At 54.5% G+C, this 21,421-nt stretch overlaps 1 protein-coding gene across 16 annotated transcripts in view; it reads right to left on the minus strand.

The window, feature by feature from the left end:
• Positions 1-21,421, minus strand: part of CAMTA1 (calmodulin binding transcription activator 1) — an 847,309-nt gene that overhangs the window by 62,371 nt on the left and 763,517 nt on the right. For all 16 annotated transcript variants that reach the window (XM_077891382.1, XM_077891378.1, XM_077891377.1 and 13 more), the window contains 2 exons: positions 19,362-19,488; positions 13,825-13,959 (listed from right to left, as the gene is read on the minus strand). In XM_077891382.1, coding sequence (XP_077747508.1) covers positions 13,825-13,959; positions 19,362-19,488 — 262 coding nt within the window. The remainder of the gene's footprint in view (positions 1-13,824; positions 13,960-19,361; positions 19,489-21,421) is intronic.

The following is a 21,421-nucleotide window of genomic DNA, read 5'->3' on the forward strand; positions in this document are numbered from 1 at the left end:
CTAGAGCCTGGGGTGCCTTCTGCAGGTTGGAGATGGGATGCAGGTTCATTTACAGACCATCACAGGCTGTGGCACAGGTGAGTAATTTAAAGAGGTAATTGAAATAATATGTTAGAATAATAAGCTTGGCCATCAAAGGCTTCTAGAATTTCTTCCTTAATTCACAGTTTGGTAGACTGATCTGTAATCTGCTTATTTTAGCATCTCTGCCTAGGAAATCTTGAGCTTTGGACAATACTCTCTGCAGAAGACAAGGTATTCACCCCAGCCATTTTTTCCTAATAAAATGTGTTCTTTGGCCCCAGAGAATTGCTGAAGACTACACAAGATCTGTGTGGGGGCAACACTTCAAAAACAACAGCAACAAAGACAACAGAGGGCAGCCCCCGGTGGCTCAGGGGTTTAGCGCCGCCTGCAGCCCAGGGCGTGATCCTGGAGACCCTGGATCAAGTCCCACGTCAGGCTCCCTGCATGGAGCCTGCTTCTCCCTCTGCCTCTCGCTCTCCCTCTCTCTGTCTCTATGAATAAATAAAATAAAATCTTTAAAAAAACAAAGACAACAGAAAACACACATTTCCTCTCTCAACGAAGACATGGGAAAGAAATTGGTCTGTTGTGGTGAGGAGCAGGGGAGGGAGGTGAAAGCAGGTGGGAACAGAGAAGGAGGAGGTACTGTCCTCCTCAGTAAAAAATGTAACGTTGCCCCGAAAAGAAGTCTGGCCTTTATCCCCGCCTTTGAGAGATGATTTCTAAGCCCTTGGAATGTTAAGGTTTATGGGAGTGTCTTTGTTTGCCTGGAGGCCTTGGGTGACTGGTTGTCTAACAGTATGATTTAAAGTAAGGGCTGGTCCCAGGGGATATTTGTAGGGTGGGGTTGGCCACACTAAAAGGACCAACAATGTGATTTAGGGTGGGGGCTTTTAGTCACACAGTGTTGGCCACCTCTGGAGATCAGCTAGGTGGGCAATTGCTCATGCTCCTGTAATGGAGCCCCAATAAAAGCCCTGGACACCGAGGCTCCTGTGAGCCTCCTTAGTTGGTGATGATACTCCAGGAACACTGTCCCATATGGTTGCTGGGCAAACAAACACTTTCCACGACTCCACAGGGTGGCCTTCTGGTCTCTGCCCTTTATACTTATTTCCTTGGCTGGTTTTAATGTGTATCCTTTTGATGTAATAAACTGTAACTGAGTATAACTTTTGTGAGTTCTGTAAATCCTTTCAGTGCATTAGCAAATCTGAGCAAAGACTTAAGGACCCCAGAACTTACAGTTCGTATAAGAATTGAGGGTGGTCTGGTATGGATTGTGCGCCCTCTAACCTCACAGTTGGTTAACTCTCTCACATTCTTTCTACATATGGAGACCACGTCTATGAGCAAACATTTAAGTTTTCATGTAGGATCAGCCCCTATCAAACACATTTCCTTCCTGATGGGGGCACAGAGGGATACCCCTGGCTCTTTCACCTGCTCCCATAACACTCAGGACCTGCCTCTATGGAGCACTCATCACACCAGTTGTGTTACAAGTTTGCCTTGGGTCCTAGGCCATGAGCTCCCAGAGGCAGGAACATGCACAGTTGACTTATAAAGCCATGGGTCCAGCAGAGTGGCTCTCAGGAGGCCATGGTGCCTAATCAGTTCTGGACACCCTCCCCAGCCTGGCTTGACATCAGGGATGCTACAGCCTAAAGCTAAGGCAGTCAGCAGTGACAATGATGGTCACCAAACACCACTGGCTGTCCATCAGTCCATCCATCTGCTCATCCATCCATCCATCCATCCATCCGTCTATCCATCTATCCATATGTCCATCTATCTATCCCTTGAAGAAATATTTATTGAGTACCTACTGTGTTCCCAGTCTCTTGAGATATGATGATAATTAAGACAAAAGTCCTTGGCTTTAGGATTCAGCTATATTCTCACTTTTGTCAACTTCATCCACACCCCTTGACCCATTTCATCCAATGCCACCTCCATGCAGACTGGTCACAGATTACTCTCTTCTGCCCACATGCTTCTCTGAGCTCTGGAGCCAACATCCACTCACTCACTATTGATTTTTCACATGATGTCCCAAAGGCCCTTCAAATTTAGCCCAACCTATGACTAGTCCTCGCCGGGGTGAATGACACAGAACTCTCATAACTAATACACCTGCATTTAATATTGATGCCACCTCCTGAATGTCTCTTGAGTTTGTCCCTTCTCTCTAGAACCACCAAGCACAGCATCATTTTCAGGCTGGAGGATTAACTGGTCTAACCTCACCCGCTCTGAACCCCCTTCCATCACTCTCAAAACAGCAGCCAAGAGAGCTTGAAATGCACACCTGGCCATGTCACTGCCTCTCAAACCCTCAGTGTCTGCCCTCTGCTTGGGGACAAAGCCATCTCTTCTTAGCTTGACCCACACAGTCCTGTCCTCGAGCACTCCACTAGCTTTTGTGCTCTGATCCCCACTTCCCTCTCCACCTCACCAGCCTTCATGTGGTGAGGCTCCCTTATACTCATGGGGTTCCCTCCCACCACAGAGCTTCTGTGCATGCTATTCTCTCTGCCTAGAATATTCTTGCATCCTCTCTTCATGGAACTAACATCTTCTTCCTCAGATCTCAGTTCACAGGTCATTTCTTCAAGAAATTACTCCCAGATGTCCTGAGGAGTCATTCCTCCCATTACAAGCTCCCCAAGTTCTTGTTTGTGGGAAGGCTTGGAGGCCAGGTCTGATTTTTCTTCCGCTAGATGGTAAACTGGTTGAGCACAGGCACCTCTTCTGGTTTTGTTCATTTGTTTTGATTCCAGCACTTGGCCCAGTGCCTGGCACCAAACAGTTAGTGAATAAATGATTACAAAGAATAATCACTAATGGAGGAATTTATCAAGTGTGATGGGAAAGCCAGGAAAAAAGAAGGCACCCTGCATATGAGGGAAAGAGGATGAGGTGGAGAATTGGCTTTTATAGGGGAGGGGGCTTACGGTAGATGTTTTCAATAGAGCAGAGGTTCTCTAAACTGATCACAAGGAAGAGACTCACGGGATCAGAGGGAAAGTCCTTACGAAGATCTAGAGGTGGGAAACAGCATGGTACATAGGGGGAAATCTGAGTATTGTAGAAGAGAGCAGAGTGGAGCATTACCCAGGGGACAGGGAGGGCTGATGATGAGCTGAGAAGGCAGGCTGAGGCCAGCTTACAAAGGGTCTATATCCGGCAACGCTGGAAAGTGAGTTTATCCAAACCTTGCCAAGGAACAGAGGACCCCTGCCTCCCTCCCAGCCAGTGCTCCCGCAGCTCCATCCCTCCTTCCCTAACAGATCTCGCTATACCCAGGTTATGTTTGCCTGTCTTCCTGGCTGTCTCTTCTGGCAGACGGCACCTTGCACAGCACCTGGCACACAGTGGGTGCTCCATCCATCCTTTCTGAATGTAATCAGTGGCCTAGAGCATGGATGGGAAGGGAAAGAAAGTGGTGGGTAACTGGGAGGCCCTGGCGCATGTCTGGGAAAAGAAAAGCCTAAGATGGGACAGCAACAGACCCAAGGGGAAGAAGCCCTGTGGGGCTTGAAGGTACTAATTTGCAAACTGCTTGGCTGGAGAGAGAGCATAATGGGAAGAGAAGAGCAGGGACAAGGGACGCTTCTAATTCCCACTGTGTAGAAGTCAAGAGCAGGTGGGTGGAGTCATGTCCTCATGTGGAGGATGGGGGATCTTGTAGGCTGCTGGAAGTTTAGTGCATCGATTCACCTAAACGCTTCATGGCAAGGGCCTGGCAGGTGGCAGGGACTCAGATGTCAGCCTGCTGTAACCCCTGGGTGGGCAGCTCTGTTCTAAGAAGCAGCTTCTGCAGAAAGAGACAGTCATGGTGGCTCAGAGGTATGCCAGCTCTCCCTTGTGTGTCAAGACCACCGGATGCAGCTTGATGTCACTGAAATGACACAAGTTGTCACCAGCTCTTCTCAATGCTGGTGCTGCTGAACGGGATGAAGACTGGGGCTGAGTGCCCTGCTCTCCTCACTAGCACATCACGGACTTGGACAAGAGAAAGGACGCTTGGGGAGCCTCCCCTCTGCCGTCAGAACCAGTCCCTCTGCCCATGGTTCCCACTCTCTCGTCAGTGCTAATCATGGGAAAGGGCATCAGCTCATTGAGCCCCGACACCTGAGCAAATGTGGACCAAGGGAAAGAAACCACAGTCCACCACACCAGCCGTGGCTTCGAGCCAGCTCATTTCTCCTCCCCACCTGCATCCTGGTTCCCAGAGCTTTGGTGAGTCTGGCTATGCAGGGAGGGGAGCTCGCTGGGCTAAGGGTCAGGAGGGGCTTCTGTTCTGATTTAGTGATGGTTTGGGGCAAGTCACCGCCCTTCTCTGGGCCCAGATTTCTGCCAAAAGGATGAGGAGGTTGGACTACCTGCTGACTGAGCTGCCTTCAAGTTCTAACTCCCGAAGATTCTGTTTGTTTCTGGTGTGTCAACTATTTCCCCTCTGCCGCTGATTTTTAAAATGTCTCCTGTTATTCTTAATAAGCATGGAACATCTGACACATACCTGCCTGCTACTTTTTGTTCTCAAACAAAGGACTTTGGGTTCACAAGTGTAAAGCGTCAGCAGGTTACTGCAGTAGAGGAAGCCAGTCTTCAGCCTGTCAGACTATTTTGAATGGCTTGTTGTCACAGGCAGGGACAAGGTCATCAGGCTGCTTAGATGGATCAGAAATGTGTGTATTTTTAGGAGCTTTTAAAGGGAGAGGCCTTACTCTTAGCCCCAGCCAGAGGCTGTCTGGCCTGCTCAGTCCTGTGTGGAGCTGGACTGCAGAGAGGTGTCTCCCCTTACCCTGTCTGGGACCTCCTGGACTCACTTCCTCCAGGCGGCCAGGGGCAGCTGCCTCTTCTCCTTGCTGGTGACATTCTGAGTGTCGAAGTCTTAGGATCATTGCTCCTCAGTGCTGGATAAACAGATCAACACCTCCACTCTTTTCCAGGGAGGTAGTCAGGAAGCCAGATCCCAGGAAAGGATAAGGAAGCCAGCAAAACACTGGCTTGCTGTCTGTACCCCAGGTCTTCTGGTCTCCTTGGGGTCCCAGCTTTGCCAAGAGGCTTCTCTTTGAGGCTATAGCTTCTGGAGCATAGCTGCCCACATCCAAATGCTGTGTGATAGGATAATGGGAGTCTGATACAATCATATGAGGAGCTAGGGGTACAATTGCCCGAGTGGGCTTGCCAGGCAGTCTTTGAGCCCATCCACACAATTCCTGTATTCCAGCCACAATCAGGGTTGGGGCTGACAGCTGTCTCGAAGGGGTCTGACAGCCACATGCCCTTCGGTGATAAGTCACAGTTGGTTCCTGCCTTGGGCTCACCCCCAGTCCCTGAACCCCAATGGGGAACAAGTGGGAAAGAGCTTGTCCCAGGAATTCAGAGCAGTTGCAGGATGTCTCCCTGGGTCCAGGGACAGGGAAGCTGCCTTTCTGGGCTAATACCAGAAGGCCAGACAGGCAAAGCAGGCCTTGTCCTTCCTCTTGCTGCACAAGGAAGGGCAGAGGTATTGGAGGCATAAGACCTCCTGGGTCAGGTAGGAGGCGGAGGGCCTTCTTGTCCTGCCCTGGACTGGGGAAGGCCACGGCTCTGAGCTCAGAGACAGGTTTGGCACCATCTCATCCAGAGCTTTCAGCCACTTCTCTGGGTTCTTTCAACTCACATGGCTCTCTCTTGCCTGAGGATCTCCCTCCATGTGGCTTCCTCTACCCAGAATGCTCTGCCTCACTTTTCACCTGGCAGGTGACACAGATGCCCACAGCCTTTTTGGTGACAGCCCCTCTTTTCCTAGCCTCCCTGGGGTCATGTCCTCCCATCTTCTTCCTGACTTGCTGGCTGCTTCTCCCCAGACTCTTTGCCAGCTCCTTTCTGTTGACATCCAAATATCTGGGGGAGCCAGATATTTGGTGGACCCTGTACCCACCCACCCTCTGTTATCTACACTCTTTCATGGAGCAATGGCATTTAGCCCATGGCTTTAAATTCCATCTATGAGACGATGACTCCTAAAACTGATCTCCATTCTTGACTGTCCTTGGCCTACAGACTTCCAAAGTACTCTTGGTGACCCTAATAAGGCAGTGGAGCACAACATGAGCAAAACCAAACTCCTCACTCCCCATCTCCCAAACCTGTTGCTTCTTCAAACTCCTCCATCTCAGGGAATTATCCACCGTACCCACCAAGCCCCAAGCCTAGGTATGACCCATCGTCTCTCTCATTCTCCATGTTTAAATCATCCACAGAAGCCTTGACTCTACCTCCAAACCCCAAACTGTGTCTCTTGGGACTCATCATTACTGGCCCCCTTGGGGGCCCCCATCATATCTTGCCTGCACTGATGTAAGAGTGTCAGGTGGCTGCGGATCAGAAAAACATAAACCTGAGGGTGTTGACTTACCTGCATAAAACCCTCCCGTGGCCTCCAATTTTGTCCTCAGGATAAAATTCCAGCTCCCTGCCTTGGCTGATGGGCTGCACGTGGCCTGGCCCCTGCTGACCTCCTTAGACTTGTCTCACTCCCCTATACCTTCCCTTACTCTGCTCAGCTGCAGGGGCTTCATCAGCTTTTTCTCTCCCTGGCAGCCTTGTTCTTCTTATTCCCTCAGCCTGTAATATTCTTCCCATGCTCTTACTGTGGCTGGCTCTTTTCCTGTTATATTGTCTTCCCACAGAGGCCTCCTTGGACCGCCCCCCCCCCCTCGAGTAGCCACCCTGGCACCCTCTACTAGGCCACCATTTTATTTTATTTTATTTTATTAGGCCACCATTTTAAGTGCCTTGATATTTTCCTTTGTGATTTATTTGTTGTTTCTCCTTCCCACTGGAATATAAACTCCATGAGAATAAAGGTTTTCCAGAGCCTAGAGCAGTGTCCAGTGCGCAGTAGATGAAGAGCTGATGGCCCTGGTGAAAGGAGGCAAGATGAAAGGCCAGAGGACTAGTCAGCACATGTGAGGTTACGTTGGGCTGCATGAAGGTGGTGGACAGGGTATGCAGGGAGGCAGGGGAGATTGGTGGGACAAAAGCATTAGGACGGCAATGGGGTGCAGACAGGGGTGGGCAAGGGGTTTTGGGGTGACTCCCAGCTTCCGGGGGTCAGGCCGTCCACTGAGGTGGGGAATGTTGTAGGAGATGGGGGTTGCAGAGGGCAACAAAAGAATGGTAGTGAATAAGATTTGTGACATGTTGACTTTGCCCAAGAGAAATCCGAGCCAAGCTGTTCCTGGGGGACCGTTAGATGGATGGTTCTGGATCTGAGAAGAGGCACAAGGGAGAAGATAGTGCACCTTCACCTTCCTATACCATAAAGGGAGCTTCGGGTGAGGGCAAGCCCTCAGGGAGAAGAGAGTGGCCCAGGAGAGAGCACCCCATTGCCTTTTAACTGCCATTCAATTTGTGGGCTTTCAGTACCTCTGACCCCATTGGGTGTCCCATCCCCATTGTGAGGCTCTCCAGACCATAGGCTCTGTGACTCCACCTTCTCCTGGTCCCTCAACTCCCCTGACTGTTCCTTCTCAATTTCTATCACAGGCTCCTTCTGGAATGTTCTGTGAATGTCCAAGTAGCCTGCTTTCTCCTGGGGCACTCTCTTCTCCCTCTGCCTCAGAATGCAACCTTATTTGGAAATAAAGTTTTTGTAATTAGTTAATTATAGATATAAGTAGTTATAATGAGTTTATACTGGATAGGGTGGGCCCTAAGCCAATGATTGGTACACTTATAAGAAGAGAAGATGAGGACACAGGGACAAGGTGCTGTGTGATGATAGAAACAGAGATGGGAGTCATGTTGTCACTAGCCAAGGAACGTCAAGGATTGTCACCAGCCACCAGAGGCTGAAAGAAGCAAGAATTCCTCTATTGCTTTCAGAGGGAGCATGGCCCTGCTGACACCTTGATTTTGGACTTCCAGCCTCTAGAACTGAGAGAGAATATATTTCTGTTTTAAGCCTCTGAGTCTGTGCACATTTGTTATGGTGGCCCAGGAAATGAATGTGATGGTCAAGTATAAGTTGCTTGATACTGACCACCAGAGGGCCTGAGCCCCCTACCTTGATGCCTCAAAATAAGCCACCTTACCCTCAGGTAGCTGGGAAGCCAGTACTACAAGAGCGCCCACATCTGGCAGAGATCTGGGGCTCCCACATGGATTTTACTCTGCTTCCTGCCCTAACAGCCAGAATGAAGATGCAGAGGCTGCCTCCTTGGCCTCTGCAGATGCTGGGCTTGCTCCTCAGTGCTCTTTCTCTGCAGGGCACCATTTGTCACTGCTGTAAGGAGGCGGGTGAGCTCCAAGGTGACCCATTCCCTGCCACACAGAAGAGCTCTATACAGATCTATTTGGTGTGGCCCCAGCTGCCAACAGCGGGAGATCACTTCTCTAGGAGGCATCTGAGGACCAGGCCCCTTGGTTTCTGGCTAAGGAGGGCTAAGGACAGACACCCCCAATCTATAATGATGCAGACCCCACAAAGACTGATTATGGGAAGAGAACCCACACTTTGAAGTAAAGCACTGGCCAGACAGGCTGTAGGTCAGACAGGGGGATATTCCTGCCACTCAGCTTCAAGTCCTACATATAAGACTAGGTCAAATCAGCTTTTTCTGCTGCCACCTTGTCTCTGGAATGAGGTCTGGGGCACATCCAGGCAGGTTAGCTTATGCAAAGAAGTACCCAGAGACCCATGAGCTAATCCACTCCAGATGAGTGCCAGAGGGCTCTTGGCAGTACCCACTTCTTTACTTTTGGGGAGGACCCCTGTCAGTGCTCCTTCAAGCTTCTCCTCCAAAGTCCTCCCAGAGGCAGGTAAGGGTGGGCCCCTGGGGCACTGGCTATGGATATACTTCAAGGCAGCTCTTCAAAGTCAAGACAATTCACTCCTGCTGAATGTCTTATCTTAAAAAGTCTTGTGAATTTTGTATCCTGTTCCATAAAATAAACTGTCTTATTTTTAATAAAACAGTGATATTTTAAATTATTTACAACTAAATTGTTCGGCTCCATGCATGTTCTCCTATGTGGACAGTTGGGCATCACACCATAAGCGCAGAGGTGGGTAGCTGGGAGGTGGGCTGCGGGTCTGCAGGAGGGAGGGAGGGAGCCAGGCCAGGAGCAGCTGGCGTAGTATACACATCAGAAGGCCCTGGAGTGTCACTATGGGAGGGAAAAAACACCCAGAGGCTTCTGGGGGCCCGTCTCACAGCTGGAATGCCCTCTCCTGTTGCTACTGGACTACCCCCATGGTCTCTACGTCATGTGTGGCCTCTGGCTCCTGGTGGGTGGAGGCTGTTTTTAGAAACCTGCTTTAAGGGAGAGGCTGGCAGGAGCATGCAGTGTGTGTGTGTGTGTGTGTGTGTGTGTAAGGCAAGCAGCATGAAGGTGGGGGGCAGAGCTGGGAACCACCCCAGCTACACACCTTCCATCTGTTAGCATAGAGGGTTTGGTCAGAGCAGAAGGCCAAATCAGGAGGCCAAATCTTGCTTTTCCTTTTCTCCACCTCCTTAGTAGAGAGTAGCTCTCCTTACTCTCCATCTTTCCAGATGTCTAACCCCAAGGCAGGCTGCCCTGGAGGCTGGCTTACTGGATAACTTCCCCTGGCCTTGCTGAGTGCCCATCCTGCCCTGAGGCTTCCTATGCAGGAAGCAGGCACCTAGTGGATAAAGTCAGTTCCAGCCCCTGCTCCCCACTCTGCTGGAGATGACAAGGTCCCTCTCCTGCCCCTAAGGGTCAACAGGAGGCCTGCCCAGGTGGCCAGCTGTCGAGCCCAAGAAAGCTGCATCCAGGCCTCACTCCAATCCTCTTGCTCAGGCAGAGGCCCAGCTGCCTGAGAAGCAATTGAAAATAGAGTCTAAGTCTAAGCAGCTTAGTGGGGTTCCAAGAAAGGGGCCAGTGGGGTGGGGGTGGGGCCAGAGGGACCCCTGGGCTTCTCAATCTGGCTTTGAGAAGAATTAGATGGCTGCAAGAGAAAGAACAGTGCACCCAGAAGTTCCATTCATCTTCTATTCCAGGGACAGGAGTCACTTAAAGGTGTCCCAGTGCCCTTGGCTAGATGTGAGCCCCACCCCCTCAGCTCCAGATCCGCAGTGTCAAATGGCCTGGGTTTACTCTCTGCAAACACAGGCACAGGGAGACCATCCACAGGGACAGCACATCCCCGGCTGTGTCTGCAGGACCCAGAACAGGCAGAAAGAAGAGACATTTCCCAGAGTCCCTCCACAAACGTCTCTGGGGTAAACTCACTGAGGGCCTCTAGCCTATAAGAGGTCCCGCTTCCTTCCTGAAGGCACAGCTGGCCTGCCCCAGACACTCTGGGGTCGGGCCCCCCGGGGGGTGGGGGTGGGGGGGGTGGGCGGGAATCTATTCTGAATTTGCACCTTTGGGTAAGAAATAGTGAAAATGGTAGTTCTCAGAGTGCCCTGGCCAAAGGTAGCCACGTTGCATCTCCTCAGCCTTCGCTGCCCCTTCTCCCTGGGATACTCCTTTTCATCCCTCCTGTTTTAGCTGATGCCTGCTCAGGCTCCATGTCTCAGGTTGGGGAAGCCTTCCTGACCACTGGGCGGGATTAAGCTCTACGGATGCGTCTGGTGGGCACTCGTTCACTCACGCGTGCATTCACAGGACAAATGTGCACCGTGGCCTGCAACCCGCCAGGCCGGGCTAGGCGGTGGGGGTCCAGGCAGACAGGCTGGGGGTGGGTGGGTAACGCAGGAGAAGCCGCCAAGGTCTGGCGGAGGAGCTGCAGCTCCTGGGATTGGATGTGCTGCGTTTCCCAAGGTCGGCCCCAGCTAAGTGGCGGCGGGAGCACCCCCTTTCCCCCCACCCCATCTCCTCCTTAGGTCTCCGTCCGGATGGCCGCGCTCAGCTAAGATTTTGGGGCCATGGCACCGATGCCCCGCGGGGGGGCGGGGAGATTGCCCCCCACCCGGCCCTGCGGCTCAGACAAAGGCCGTGCGGGAGGACAAAGGCTGCGCCACCACGGCCGCGCGCCTGTGCGGATGCGCCGCGCTCCACACTCGTGCCCCCACGCGGCCCTTCGTCTGGCAAACGTCCATTCAAAAAGATCAAGTGAAGGCAGAAATCCTCTTCCCCAAACATCTCTGCCCCTCCGGGCTGGGGGAGGGGCACAGAGCCCCCGCGATGGAGAGCGGGGCCGCGGGGCCGGAGCGCACCGCGCTCCCCGCCGCTGGCGGTCCGCGGGGCTGGGGAGAGGCGCGGGGCCCTGCCGCAGCGGGCGGGCGCGAGGTGCGGCGGTGCCAGCCGGCCGGCGAGGCGCCCCTGCATTGCAGAGCAGGGGGGCGGGGGGCCTGCGTGCGCGCATGTGCGGGCCTGGGCGCGCGCGTGTCTGTGTGTGTGCACGCGCGCCGCCCGCCGCCGCGCCCCTGCTCGCCCCGCGCCGCGGTGCCTCGCCCCCTCCCCTTTGCACCCCCGCTCCTCCCCCTCGCCGCCGCAGCACGCGCGTCCCCCCTCCCGGCGGCGCCCAGGGCGAACCTGCCCAGTGCCGTGGGGGCGGGAGGGGAGCTGAGAGGAAGGCTGCGGGCGGCCTGGTCCCTGCGCCGCGTCCCCCGCGCGGAGTTCGCTGCCAAGCCACGGGGCTGGCCCGGAGGCCCGGAGACCCCTACCCTCAGGGCTGTCCCCGCTGTCCCCTTTGACGGGGCGCATTTTGCCTTGGCGCTGCGGCTGCAGTTCCGGCTCCCCCCTCCCCGCACGGTTATTATTGATCAGGCTGGTGAAATCCTGGGAAACTTTCCCTTCGGGCTGGATGAGGCACTTGTATTCCTTTAGAGAAGGGGTCTCACGGTTGCTCTGCTCTGGCCACCTTCCCCTTACTTGAAAGGACACCTGGCCAAGACCGAAGGGAGCGGGATTCGCGAGGTCTTGCAGGGCTCCGATCTGTTCTCTGTAGTGCGGTGGGCCTCCCACGTCCTTTCCCCGACTCCTGTCTTCTCCCCTGTGTATTTTGTCAGGGGCTGGAGGATGTTATTTCAACTGGAGGCCTCTGGAGGTCAGAGCTCCAGGTCCCCTTGGGAAGGGGCTGCTGGGGAGCAGGTGTCCAGCTTGGTAGCCTGCTCATTGCCTAAGGGACCTGGTATGGCCTAGGACTCAGAGGTGTCTTTGTGGTGAAGCAGAGATGGTTTCCCTTCTCCATGGTCACAGCATCCTCCCCAAGCTGTACCAATAACCTCCTGGGCTTCTGGGGTGGGGGGTGGGGGGCTGGCTGATGTTTCCTGTGCTCCCAGTTACTGCCTGGCTGAGGCTTGGCTCTCTGAAGGGCTCCCACATCCCAGGCAGGTCCTCCATTTGTCCCAATGTCCTTCAGTCCATCCTGGTGAGGTGACCTGGTCACACAGGGAGAGCCAGGACTCTGCAGAGTACCCTGCTCCATTTCCCATTTGTTCTGCAAAACTGAAACCGGATTTCCTGAACGGGAGCCCCTGGTCACCCTGCCCTTCTCCGTTACATCCTGCAGGTCATCGTCACAGCTCTGGCTGGCTTTGGTCTCGCCCAGGGTGGCTGCCAAGGCCAGCCTGGTGCTCCCGCACAGCTACTGCCAGGGTGCAGATGCCTGCTGACCCAAAGCCACCTCTGGGAAATAGCTCAGAGGATTTAGTGGCCGGGGTGGCCGCCAGGCACCCTGTCGCTGCTGGAGCCGGCCTGGGATGAGGCTGAGATTTGCACATTGGGTGGCTCAGGGCATGTGCCCTAGCCCAGAAACTCTCCAGCAGCCAGCAGCAAGGGGAAGCCTGAGAGTTGATAAGGCAAAGGGCTGTTGTGCACAGAGGAGAGGTGCTTAGGGAAGTGATCCCTGCAGAGGGCCCAGGGTCGGCTTAGGCACGGCCCACACCTCAGGCTGATGAGATCCCTGGGAGGACTCCACAGACCAGCCCTTCTGCTGGCTGACCTGACACTGACATGTGTGCAGCCATCCCTTCCACTCCATCAGGGGTGGAGAGCAGACTACCAGCCCAGCTCCCCAGGCCAGTTCCGGGGCTTCTGCTAGGCATGAACAAGCTGGGAAGGGCAGCCTCTGACCTAAGCATCCCCCACCTGTCTTTGGCAGCTTTTCTCTGCAGGGCCTTTGGTGCCAACGCTAACTTATATTCAAGGCCATTGGCTCTCAGAAAGCTGGCCTTGGACAGCAGGTCCTGTCTCCTCCATTTGAGCACATTGGGGCTCCCCGGCCCTCCACCCTCAGTCATGATGATGATCCTAGACTTGTTTCAGATGCCCCACAGGGCAGAGGCTAAGGTAAAAACAGCCTAGTTGCAGGGGGACCAGTATTTGAGGGTTTCCTTGAGGTTTGGCTTGTTATCCCTATGAGGCAAAAGCACTTAATACACAGCTCCCCTGTCTGGGCCTTGGAACATGAAAGGAGCTGAGCCTGAGATGCCTCCTCTCAGCTGCTCACATTGCTTTCATCTCTAAGAGACTCAGGGCTTGGTGATGGCCACTGGGGGCTCTCTGTTCAAGGACACCCTAGAAATTGGCTTGGGGAGGGGGCAACAGAGGATGCTCAGACCCTGCTTCTCTTAGCAACCCAGGGGCTTGTCTGGCCACCTGTATCCCCTGGCAGGAATGATAGCCACAGGCCCAAACTCATATACTTCATTCCATGCCAGAGAGAAACCCAGATTAGGAGTAGGGACCCTGTTGGTCTTTCCACAGTGAAGACTTTTGCCCTAAGTAGAAGTTAGGAAGTTTCCTTCTTTTTCACACCTGTGTGCAGGGTCCCCAAGTGTCCCTTTTTCTCAGCACCTGGCAAGGATATCCGAGCGCTGTTCTTACCGTCCAATGACAGCCAGTCATGCTGGGAGGAAGGGAGTGTGGGCAGGGCCCGAGCTTTGTACTCAAACACCACTGAGTTGGAGATGATCTGGTTGTTGAAGGCAACTTGTAGGGTCACAAGACCAGTGTCATGGGCTGAAAGCAAAGGAAAGAGAGGTCAGAGCGAGGGGCAGGGGGTGAGCACCCTTCACCTTGATGTATCATACAGGAACCTGGAGTGCCCTCCCTTCACTGGGTGATCCCAACCTCTGTCTACTCATTCCTAGAGGCCCAAATGTAATGCTTCTTCTTCCAGGAAACTTCTCTGGACCCCAGACTCAGCTGGGTGCCCTGTGATCACTCCCACACCTGGTATTATATTACCTGTTTGCTCCTCTGCTCCGTGGTGAGGGCAGGTACTGGGAAGTCAGTGTGGATTTGCTGAATGAATGAATGACCCCCAACCCTGCCTGACCCATGGCTGCCTGACTTCTCCCCTACCCTATCCATCCTAGATGGGGCCTGGGTACAGCATTTGCTTTGGGTCTTTGTGCTTATTTCTCTGTTTCACTTAATCCTACAAGCTTGTCCTGTTGCACTTAGCATGGCCTTCCATGTATTTTCAGAAATTTCTCTGCCTTCCTGATGAAGGTAGGAGCCTCTGCCATGCCTGTTACTCTGGGCCCACGGGTGCCGAGCTGGGGTGCTGGCTTGAATCTTACAGCTCCCTCCAATGCCTAGACAGTGGGCTTTGGGAAGGCAGGCCCTTGAGGGTCTCATTACCTGTTCTGTCCCCAACACAGGGCTCAATGAAGGCTGTATTGCTTGAATAAACAACTGGGACATTCTAACTGTTGGCAAGAAGAGAGCCCACCCCTGGCAGAAACCTGCTTCATTTCTGGGGTTAAAGATGATACATGGCTCCTGTTGAAATCTTGGGGGCTGTGACCCACAGAGATGGACCCAGGGGGCCAGGATGGGTGCACAGGCCGCTCCACCCCACCAGGCCTCGTCCTCTGGTAGACATCAGGGTTATGTGCTCTCTACCCTGCTTTTTTGGAACACCAGATACAGTGCCCAGGGCCTCCCCAGAACAGATTTCCAGGGAGGACGCACACAGGGATCATGTTACTGTTTGGGCTCTTGGCTTTCAGAAGCTTACAGACTTGAGAAAGCTGTCCAAGTCAGCTGTTCCCCAGGGCAGAGTAGAGCTCTGGCTTCCCTCTCATGCAGACTTCCCATGGGAAAACCAACTCATTGACCTGTGGACTCTGTTCATCCCAGGTATACATACCATGCCACTGTCCCCAGAGCATGGCTTTAGGACATCACTGCCCAAGGGTGACCAGTGGGTTTTCCCCCTCTGCTTCCCATCCTGGTGTGGTCTCTTAGCTCTAGACCACAAACTGAATCAACTGGCTCCATGATGGGTGGAGGTCCCATAGGCCCTCCTGTGGTGTCTCTCTGGGCTGGGGTTCCCAGCCAAGCCCAGAACCTTCTGAGACCCTGACAGTGTCCCCAGCAGACTTCCAAGTTCATGGTCATTCATCCTCCCTGGGGTTTTGCCTGGTTTACCTCAGAAGGGCATCTGAGACAACAGAAAGAAGGCACCCCATCTGAGCCCGCTCAGCTCTGCACCTATTAGCAGGCCTCCCAGCCTTGGCCGGTGGCTGGGGAGCCCAAGGATTCTCTGTGACAGATGTTCCGACCCGAAGGAGCTCCTCAACTGCTGTCTTCTTCACCACCTCCTGGCACTTGTACAACCTGCAGCGATGCTGGAATGTGGGTGATTCAGAGCATCCCATCTTTCCACAGAGAGAGACAGAATGGAGAGGAGAGGACCTATCATAGTATCCTGGGTCCTGGACCAGTAGCTTGGCCCTTGCAGGCCATAGCTCCCAGGCACTTCCTCAGTTCTCCTTCCCTCCTGTCATCCAGTCTGGCAGTGAGTCCTGGTCCCTCTATTTGTCTCTATCTCCCTGGCCACTCTTCTGGTCCAAGCTGCCAGCATTTCTCACCTGGAGTCCTGCTAAGGGTAAGCTCAGCCCCCCCGGAGACCTACCTGTTCCTGCTGGGATGGAATTGGGGGGCCACATTCCAAAGTTCTCACCTGAAACTGGTGAGAATATGTTGCCCGGAGCACCCCCCCCCCCCTTTATGTTGGGAAAGATCACTCCTCTGCTTGCTTCCTACGGCTTCCCTGTTTCTGGTCTTCCCCCCTACAATCTGCTCTCCCACACACCCAGAATCATCTTTTAAAGATATAATTTAGATCACATCACTTCCCTACTTAAAACTAATGGCTTCTCATTGCAAGTAAGACCAGATCAAGCTCCTTCCCCTGACTCAGAAGGATGGATGTGGTTAGGTCCCCCCCCATCTTCTTCAGCTCTTCCATGTTCAGCTCTCCCCACCTTATCTCCCTCCGACTTGCTTGGCGATTTTGTCTCCTTGTTTCTTTCTGCCTCCTGCAGTAAAATGTAAGCTCCATGAGAGTTGGGCATGGGTCGCCCCTTCATGCCCAGTGCCAAGCTCAGTGCCTGGCATGGTATGGCCACTCAATCATTTGGTGAATGAATTGCTTCAAAACGCAGTGCACTTGCCCGCCTTGTGTTGACTTTTACCCTTTGCCTTTGGCGACCTCCCAGGAATCCAGGGTGGGGTGTCCTGCTGGCCAAGTCTTCTGGTTGGTGGCTTCTTCTGTTTCCTCCTGAGTCCAGGGAGCCTTTTCTGAAGTCTCAAGTCTTCCTTCACCTTTCCCCCCGAGCTCAGCACCCTGACTTGGTTGTCTCTCTCCTGCTCTGGGAGCACTGCTAAGACCTTGTAGGATGCGGATGCCATGCTGCATGTCGTCTGTGGCCTGTGACAATGGGGGACTATGTTCCTGGTCAGGGTCCAGTCTCCTCGTCAGGGTGCCAGGCTAGAGAGCGGCGGCCATGTGTGCTCCCCATGCCCCTCCTCCGTGTCATTCCCAGCTCCTGAGGTGGCTTGGCTTGTGCTCACAGGCCTCTGACACCTCCTTTCTGGCAAGGCCAGATGGGTTCTGGCTTCAAATGTTCCTTCTTCAAGATCAGCTCATGTCCCCAAGCCCTTGGAAGAGGCGCCCAAGCAGCCCGTACCATTCCCCAGGGCAGGGGCTTGTTTGCCTGTTTCCTCCCTAGACTGATTGCTCCTTGGGGTCAGAGTGGGGCTGAGAGGTGGGGGCTTCTGTCCCTCCTTACGCTCTGCCCCATTTTAGATGCTTACCAGTGCCTGGTAAATGATTTGATGAATGAAGGAGTGCATGTGTACATCCAACACTGTCTTACAGAGTGACATGTTTTCATTTGGGCCTTAAGGCAGAGACGTCCAAAGGGGACCCCCTCTTTGCAGTTGGTCGCAGAACAAAATGGTGCTCTAGCAGCAGGGCCTTGGCTCTTGGTCTCTGCCTGAGCCTGTGGCTTCCCATCTCCGGTTCCAGATGTGCTGTGTTAGAGGAGCCTGAACCACTGGGAGACATGCTAGCCTAGGTGGACTCTGATGCCAGCTCTTGGGACCCAGGAATGCTCTGGGACCAGGACAGCTGCCTGCTGAGAGACCTAACAGCGCTGATCCCCTCTCCCCCTTGAAACAAAGAGCTAGAGCTCTTTCTTCCTAGAGTACCTTCACGAACTGAGCCTATGAACCAAGTGCTCCATGGTGTCCTTCCTTCACCTCTGCTCTCACCCATCTGGCAGGTGGTTTTTAAGATATAGAAATTGAGGCCCAGAAAGGTCAAGTACCAACCTAACATCACCAGATGGTAACTGGTGGATCTGGGATATGCTGTGGTGTGACTGCTTCACCACCCAGAACTCGCCAGGTCCTGGCCTGGGACATCGTCCAGAGGGCATGCAAAGGCCAGTCTTTTTTGTGGAGAGGTCAGATAACCTAGGACAGGCAAGGTCTGGGTCCTCAGCCAGGCCAGAACCAGGTACAGGAAGTGGCTTCTATTTATAGGCCAGGCCAGTCCAATTCCAACAGCAGGTGGTGAGTGGACAGTGTAATAACACGCTGCCCTCTCCCCCTACCCCCCGGGGTAGAGGCGGTGGGGGAGTGGTAGCTGCATTAACCATGTAGCCCGAGCTGTGAGAGGCTGACCCAGCCTGGGCTGGCGTCCTGATGGCTGTGTTCCAGACCAAGCGGGGCTCCCGGGAGCAAAGGGGGCTAAGTGGGTCCTTTGGGGCCAGCCAGGCAGTGGTGACGGCAGACCAGTAAGGGCAGAGGCCACCAATGGCACCATCCCTGACTCCCTGAGATGTTTGTGGTGTAGGAGGTGCTGAGTTCAGGTGGAGACTGAACATGTGAACCCCGCCCTGGAGCATTCTGCTCTGGTGGGCTGCATAGGGAAAGGAGAGAGACAGAAGGAAAACTGTTCCATGTGAATTCAGGAGCCCCAGGCTGGGGGGATGGTATGGGGAGTGGCAGATAGCTGGGGTGGCTAAGCTCCCTGTCCCCACTTCTCTATACTAATCCTCAGTCCCCACAGGGAGCGCTCTCTCCTTTTGTAGATCCCCTGGCATCAGATAACATGGGGTAGGGCTCTCTCTCCACTCATTGCCTGGGCAAGCTGGATGGGCCATCCCTGGAGCTAATGTCAGCTGAAGAGTTTCCCCAGCACCAGCACAGGGATTGGAAAAGGAGCTCTAGAAACAGATTCCTTCACAAATACTGATCTCTGTCTTGTGATGTGCCAGCCACTTGTAAGCCCTGGGGACACCTGGTGACTGGGAAAGACACAGAGGCTGACCACATGGAGCTGGCAGGCTCATGGGGAGGTAGTGATGGCCAGAGGTCAAGGAGGTGACCAGACAGGGACGCCAAACTAAGTAGATGGCAATGAGTGAGTGAGGGCAAAGGACAGGGACAGCAGAAGGGTTCTTGCCCCTGAAACTGGAAGCAGATTATGTGCATGTGAGTTTTTCTGGGCGCAGGGTACACATGTCCTCAAGGGAATTTATGCAGATTATTCTCACTTTGACCCCCCTGCCCCCACTCTACAGCGACCAGGCCTTCTTCACCTCTCTCTGACCTGCTCAGTGCCTTGGGGGCACTGACTCATGGACCAAACAGCTTGGCTGTCTCTCCCTCTGTGGCTTTTGCTGGTCTGTAACTGTGGGAGGCACAGGCCAGAGGAGGGAGGGCTGCCTGGTTGCTGCTCTGACCCTAGATACGGCTCCTCTGGGGCTCCTCTACCTGCCTGGCTCCCACCACCAGCTCCGGGATCCTTTCAGGTGGAGGGTGTCTCTGGCTTCCTGCTATGCCCAGTCCTGGGTGCCTGCCTTCCTGGCTGTCTGGATAGTCCCTCATCATGTTTTCTTCAAAATCCCGGCTGAGCAGGCTTCGTAACCCCATCTGATAGGAGCGCCATGAGCCCAAACAGATGACATCGTGCTAGTTGGCCTGGGACCCCTCCACCCCAGCAGAAGACACTGGAGGCTCAGAGTGATGGTGCCCCTGGTCCGAGGTCGCTCCCAGGCTGACCCTCCATGCGGTGCTCCTGGGGCCCCCACACCTACGGTGGGGGCTGGGCTTCTCACCTGGGCAGTAGCAGCGCAGAACCCCGGGCTGAATCAAGGACGCAGGCACTGAGATCTGGTCAAACAGGCAGCTGTAGTTATTGCTGGCTTCTTGCCATGGGCCTGTGATGAGAACCTTCACTCCTCCCTGGAAGGGACAGAGGGGCAGAGAGGAGCATCAGCCACAGAGCGAGGGACGGGGAAGCCGGCCTTCCAGGCTGCCCCCACCCCCCGTGCCTGGTGTACATGCACGCTACTGGACTACAATGTGCCCTGACTTTTGAGAACTGCTGTTTCAGGATGGCAGCAGGAGGAGGAAGCCTCTGGTGGGGCGGGGGGGGGGGGGGGGGGGGACCCCTGCTGGCATCTGCACAGGCAGCCAGCAGTTCTGACCCCTGACCTCTCCTGCGGAAAGGAACTTTTGGTTCTAGGCAGAAGGTGGCACAGAGTTGTTCACTCCTTTTCAGCACATGGTGCTCCTGAGAATTGGCCAGGCAGGAGCCCTGGAGGGAAGGGGAGAGGAGGGAGGGAGCTTTCTCTGTCATTTTACTTGCAGACAGGTTTCAGGAACTCCGAGTTTTGAAAACAGGCTTGAGCACGTCAGTGTCACTCCAGGGATGGGGGTGTTCTGGTGGGGAAACAGGGAGAACTGCAGGATCCTCAGGGTATAGTAGGGATGGGCCGGCTTCTGGGCTTCTGCAGTGGGAGAAGGGGCGTGGATGAGAAAGGCTTGGGCTCAGAGATGGCCCTGAGTGGGACAGGGACTTACAGCTGGGGGCTGGGGAGGCTGGCCTCTCTGGCTTTCCTTGGGTGCCCCCTCAACCCCCCACCCCCACCCCACCCCACCCCCCTCCCGCAGGCTCCAGCCACTTTTCCCGGCAAGGGGCCCACACCTGCGCAGGACAGTGTGGAGAGCGCCACCTAGTGTCCAGGCTTCAGAACACTGACCGGCATATCTACTGGAGACTGGGGGTGGGGGTGAGGGTAGGGGGTGGGGGTAGAGGGTGGAAGGGAGTGAAGGGTGCAGGCCCCTTTCCCCACCTTTCCAGGCCAGAGAGGCCAGACCCCAGCTCTCCCACTACTGGCCCCGCCAGAGAGACACTCTCCTGCCCAGTCACCGGGTGTTGCACGGATCCTTCTTGGCACTGGCGTACCCTGACGTGGAGGGACCCCCAGCCTCAACCCAAGGCTTACCCTTGGGATGCCCACAATGCTTCCGGAACCCCGACCTGGACCAGGGCTGGCCTTGGGCATCAACAGCAGGAGAGGGTGTTCCCAGGGATGAGGTGAGGGTGATTCTCCTACAGCCCAGCACAGGAGGGTTCCCCTGGTGGGCAGGCATTCCACGTGTCCTTTTGGATGGGATGGGATGGTTTTGGAGAAGTCACTTTGCCACTAGGAGGCCGAAGGTGGGGGACAGTGGAGATAGCCCAGGCCCCTGCTTCTGTCCCTCAGGAGCTCTGTGTCCTCAGCCCAGTGACCCAACCTCCCTGGTAGCCCTTCTGGTCTTAACATTCCTTGGTTCTGCTATATGGCTCCATAGGGGCATTTGGAACTCTGTCAGCATGACAGGACTGGGGCCAGCATTCTGGGTGAGGGCGGGGAGGGGTGCTCATGGCATAGGTAGAACCACAGGCCAGTTCAGGGCACGATCCTCCCTGGATCCTCTGAAGTGGAAGAGCAGTGGCTTCAAAAAGCCACATTTTCCATGTGAGAAAAAAGGAAAACAAAACAAAACAAAACAATAACCCCAATCAAGAGCTGCTGGCATGAAACTAGGGCTGCTGTGAGAAACAAAGAACTGTAGAAATGACTGGAGAACATCAGGACTTTCTCCATGGAAACCGCTGCAGGATGGGCTCAGCATCCATCAGTTCAGGGGATGGTTCCCATGGCAACGCTGGCCTGGCTGCGCTCCATCCGCGGTGACGCAGGCACCTGACGGGCTCTAATTGCAGCTTCCTCCGCCTGGTGTAGCGAACTGTCAGTGGAGGCAGATGACGCAGAGAATTTGGGGGAGTAGAGGGGGCAACACATGCCATCTGAGGTCTGTGCCCTGATATAAAGGACCTAGGTGTCTG

This window comes from Canis aureus, chromosome 3 (genome assembly GCF_053574225.1).
Source record: "Canis aureus isolate CA01 chromosome 3, VMU_Caureus_v.1.0, whole genome shotgun sequence".
Classification (NCBI taxonomy): Eukaryota; Metazoa; Chordata; class Mammalia; order Carnivora; family Canidae; genus Canis; species Canis aureus.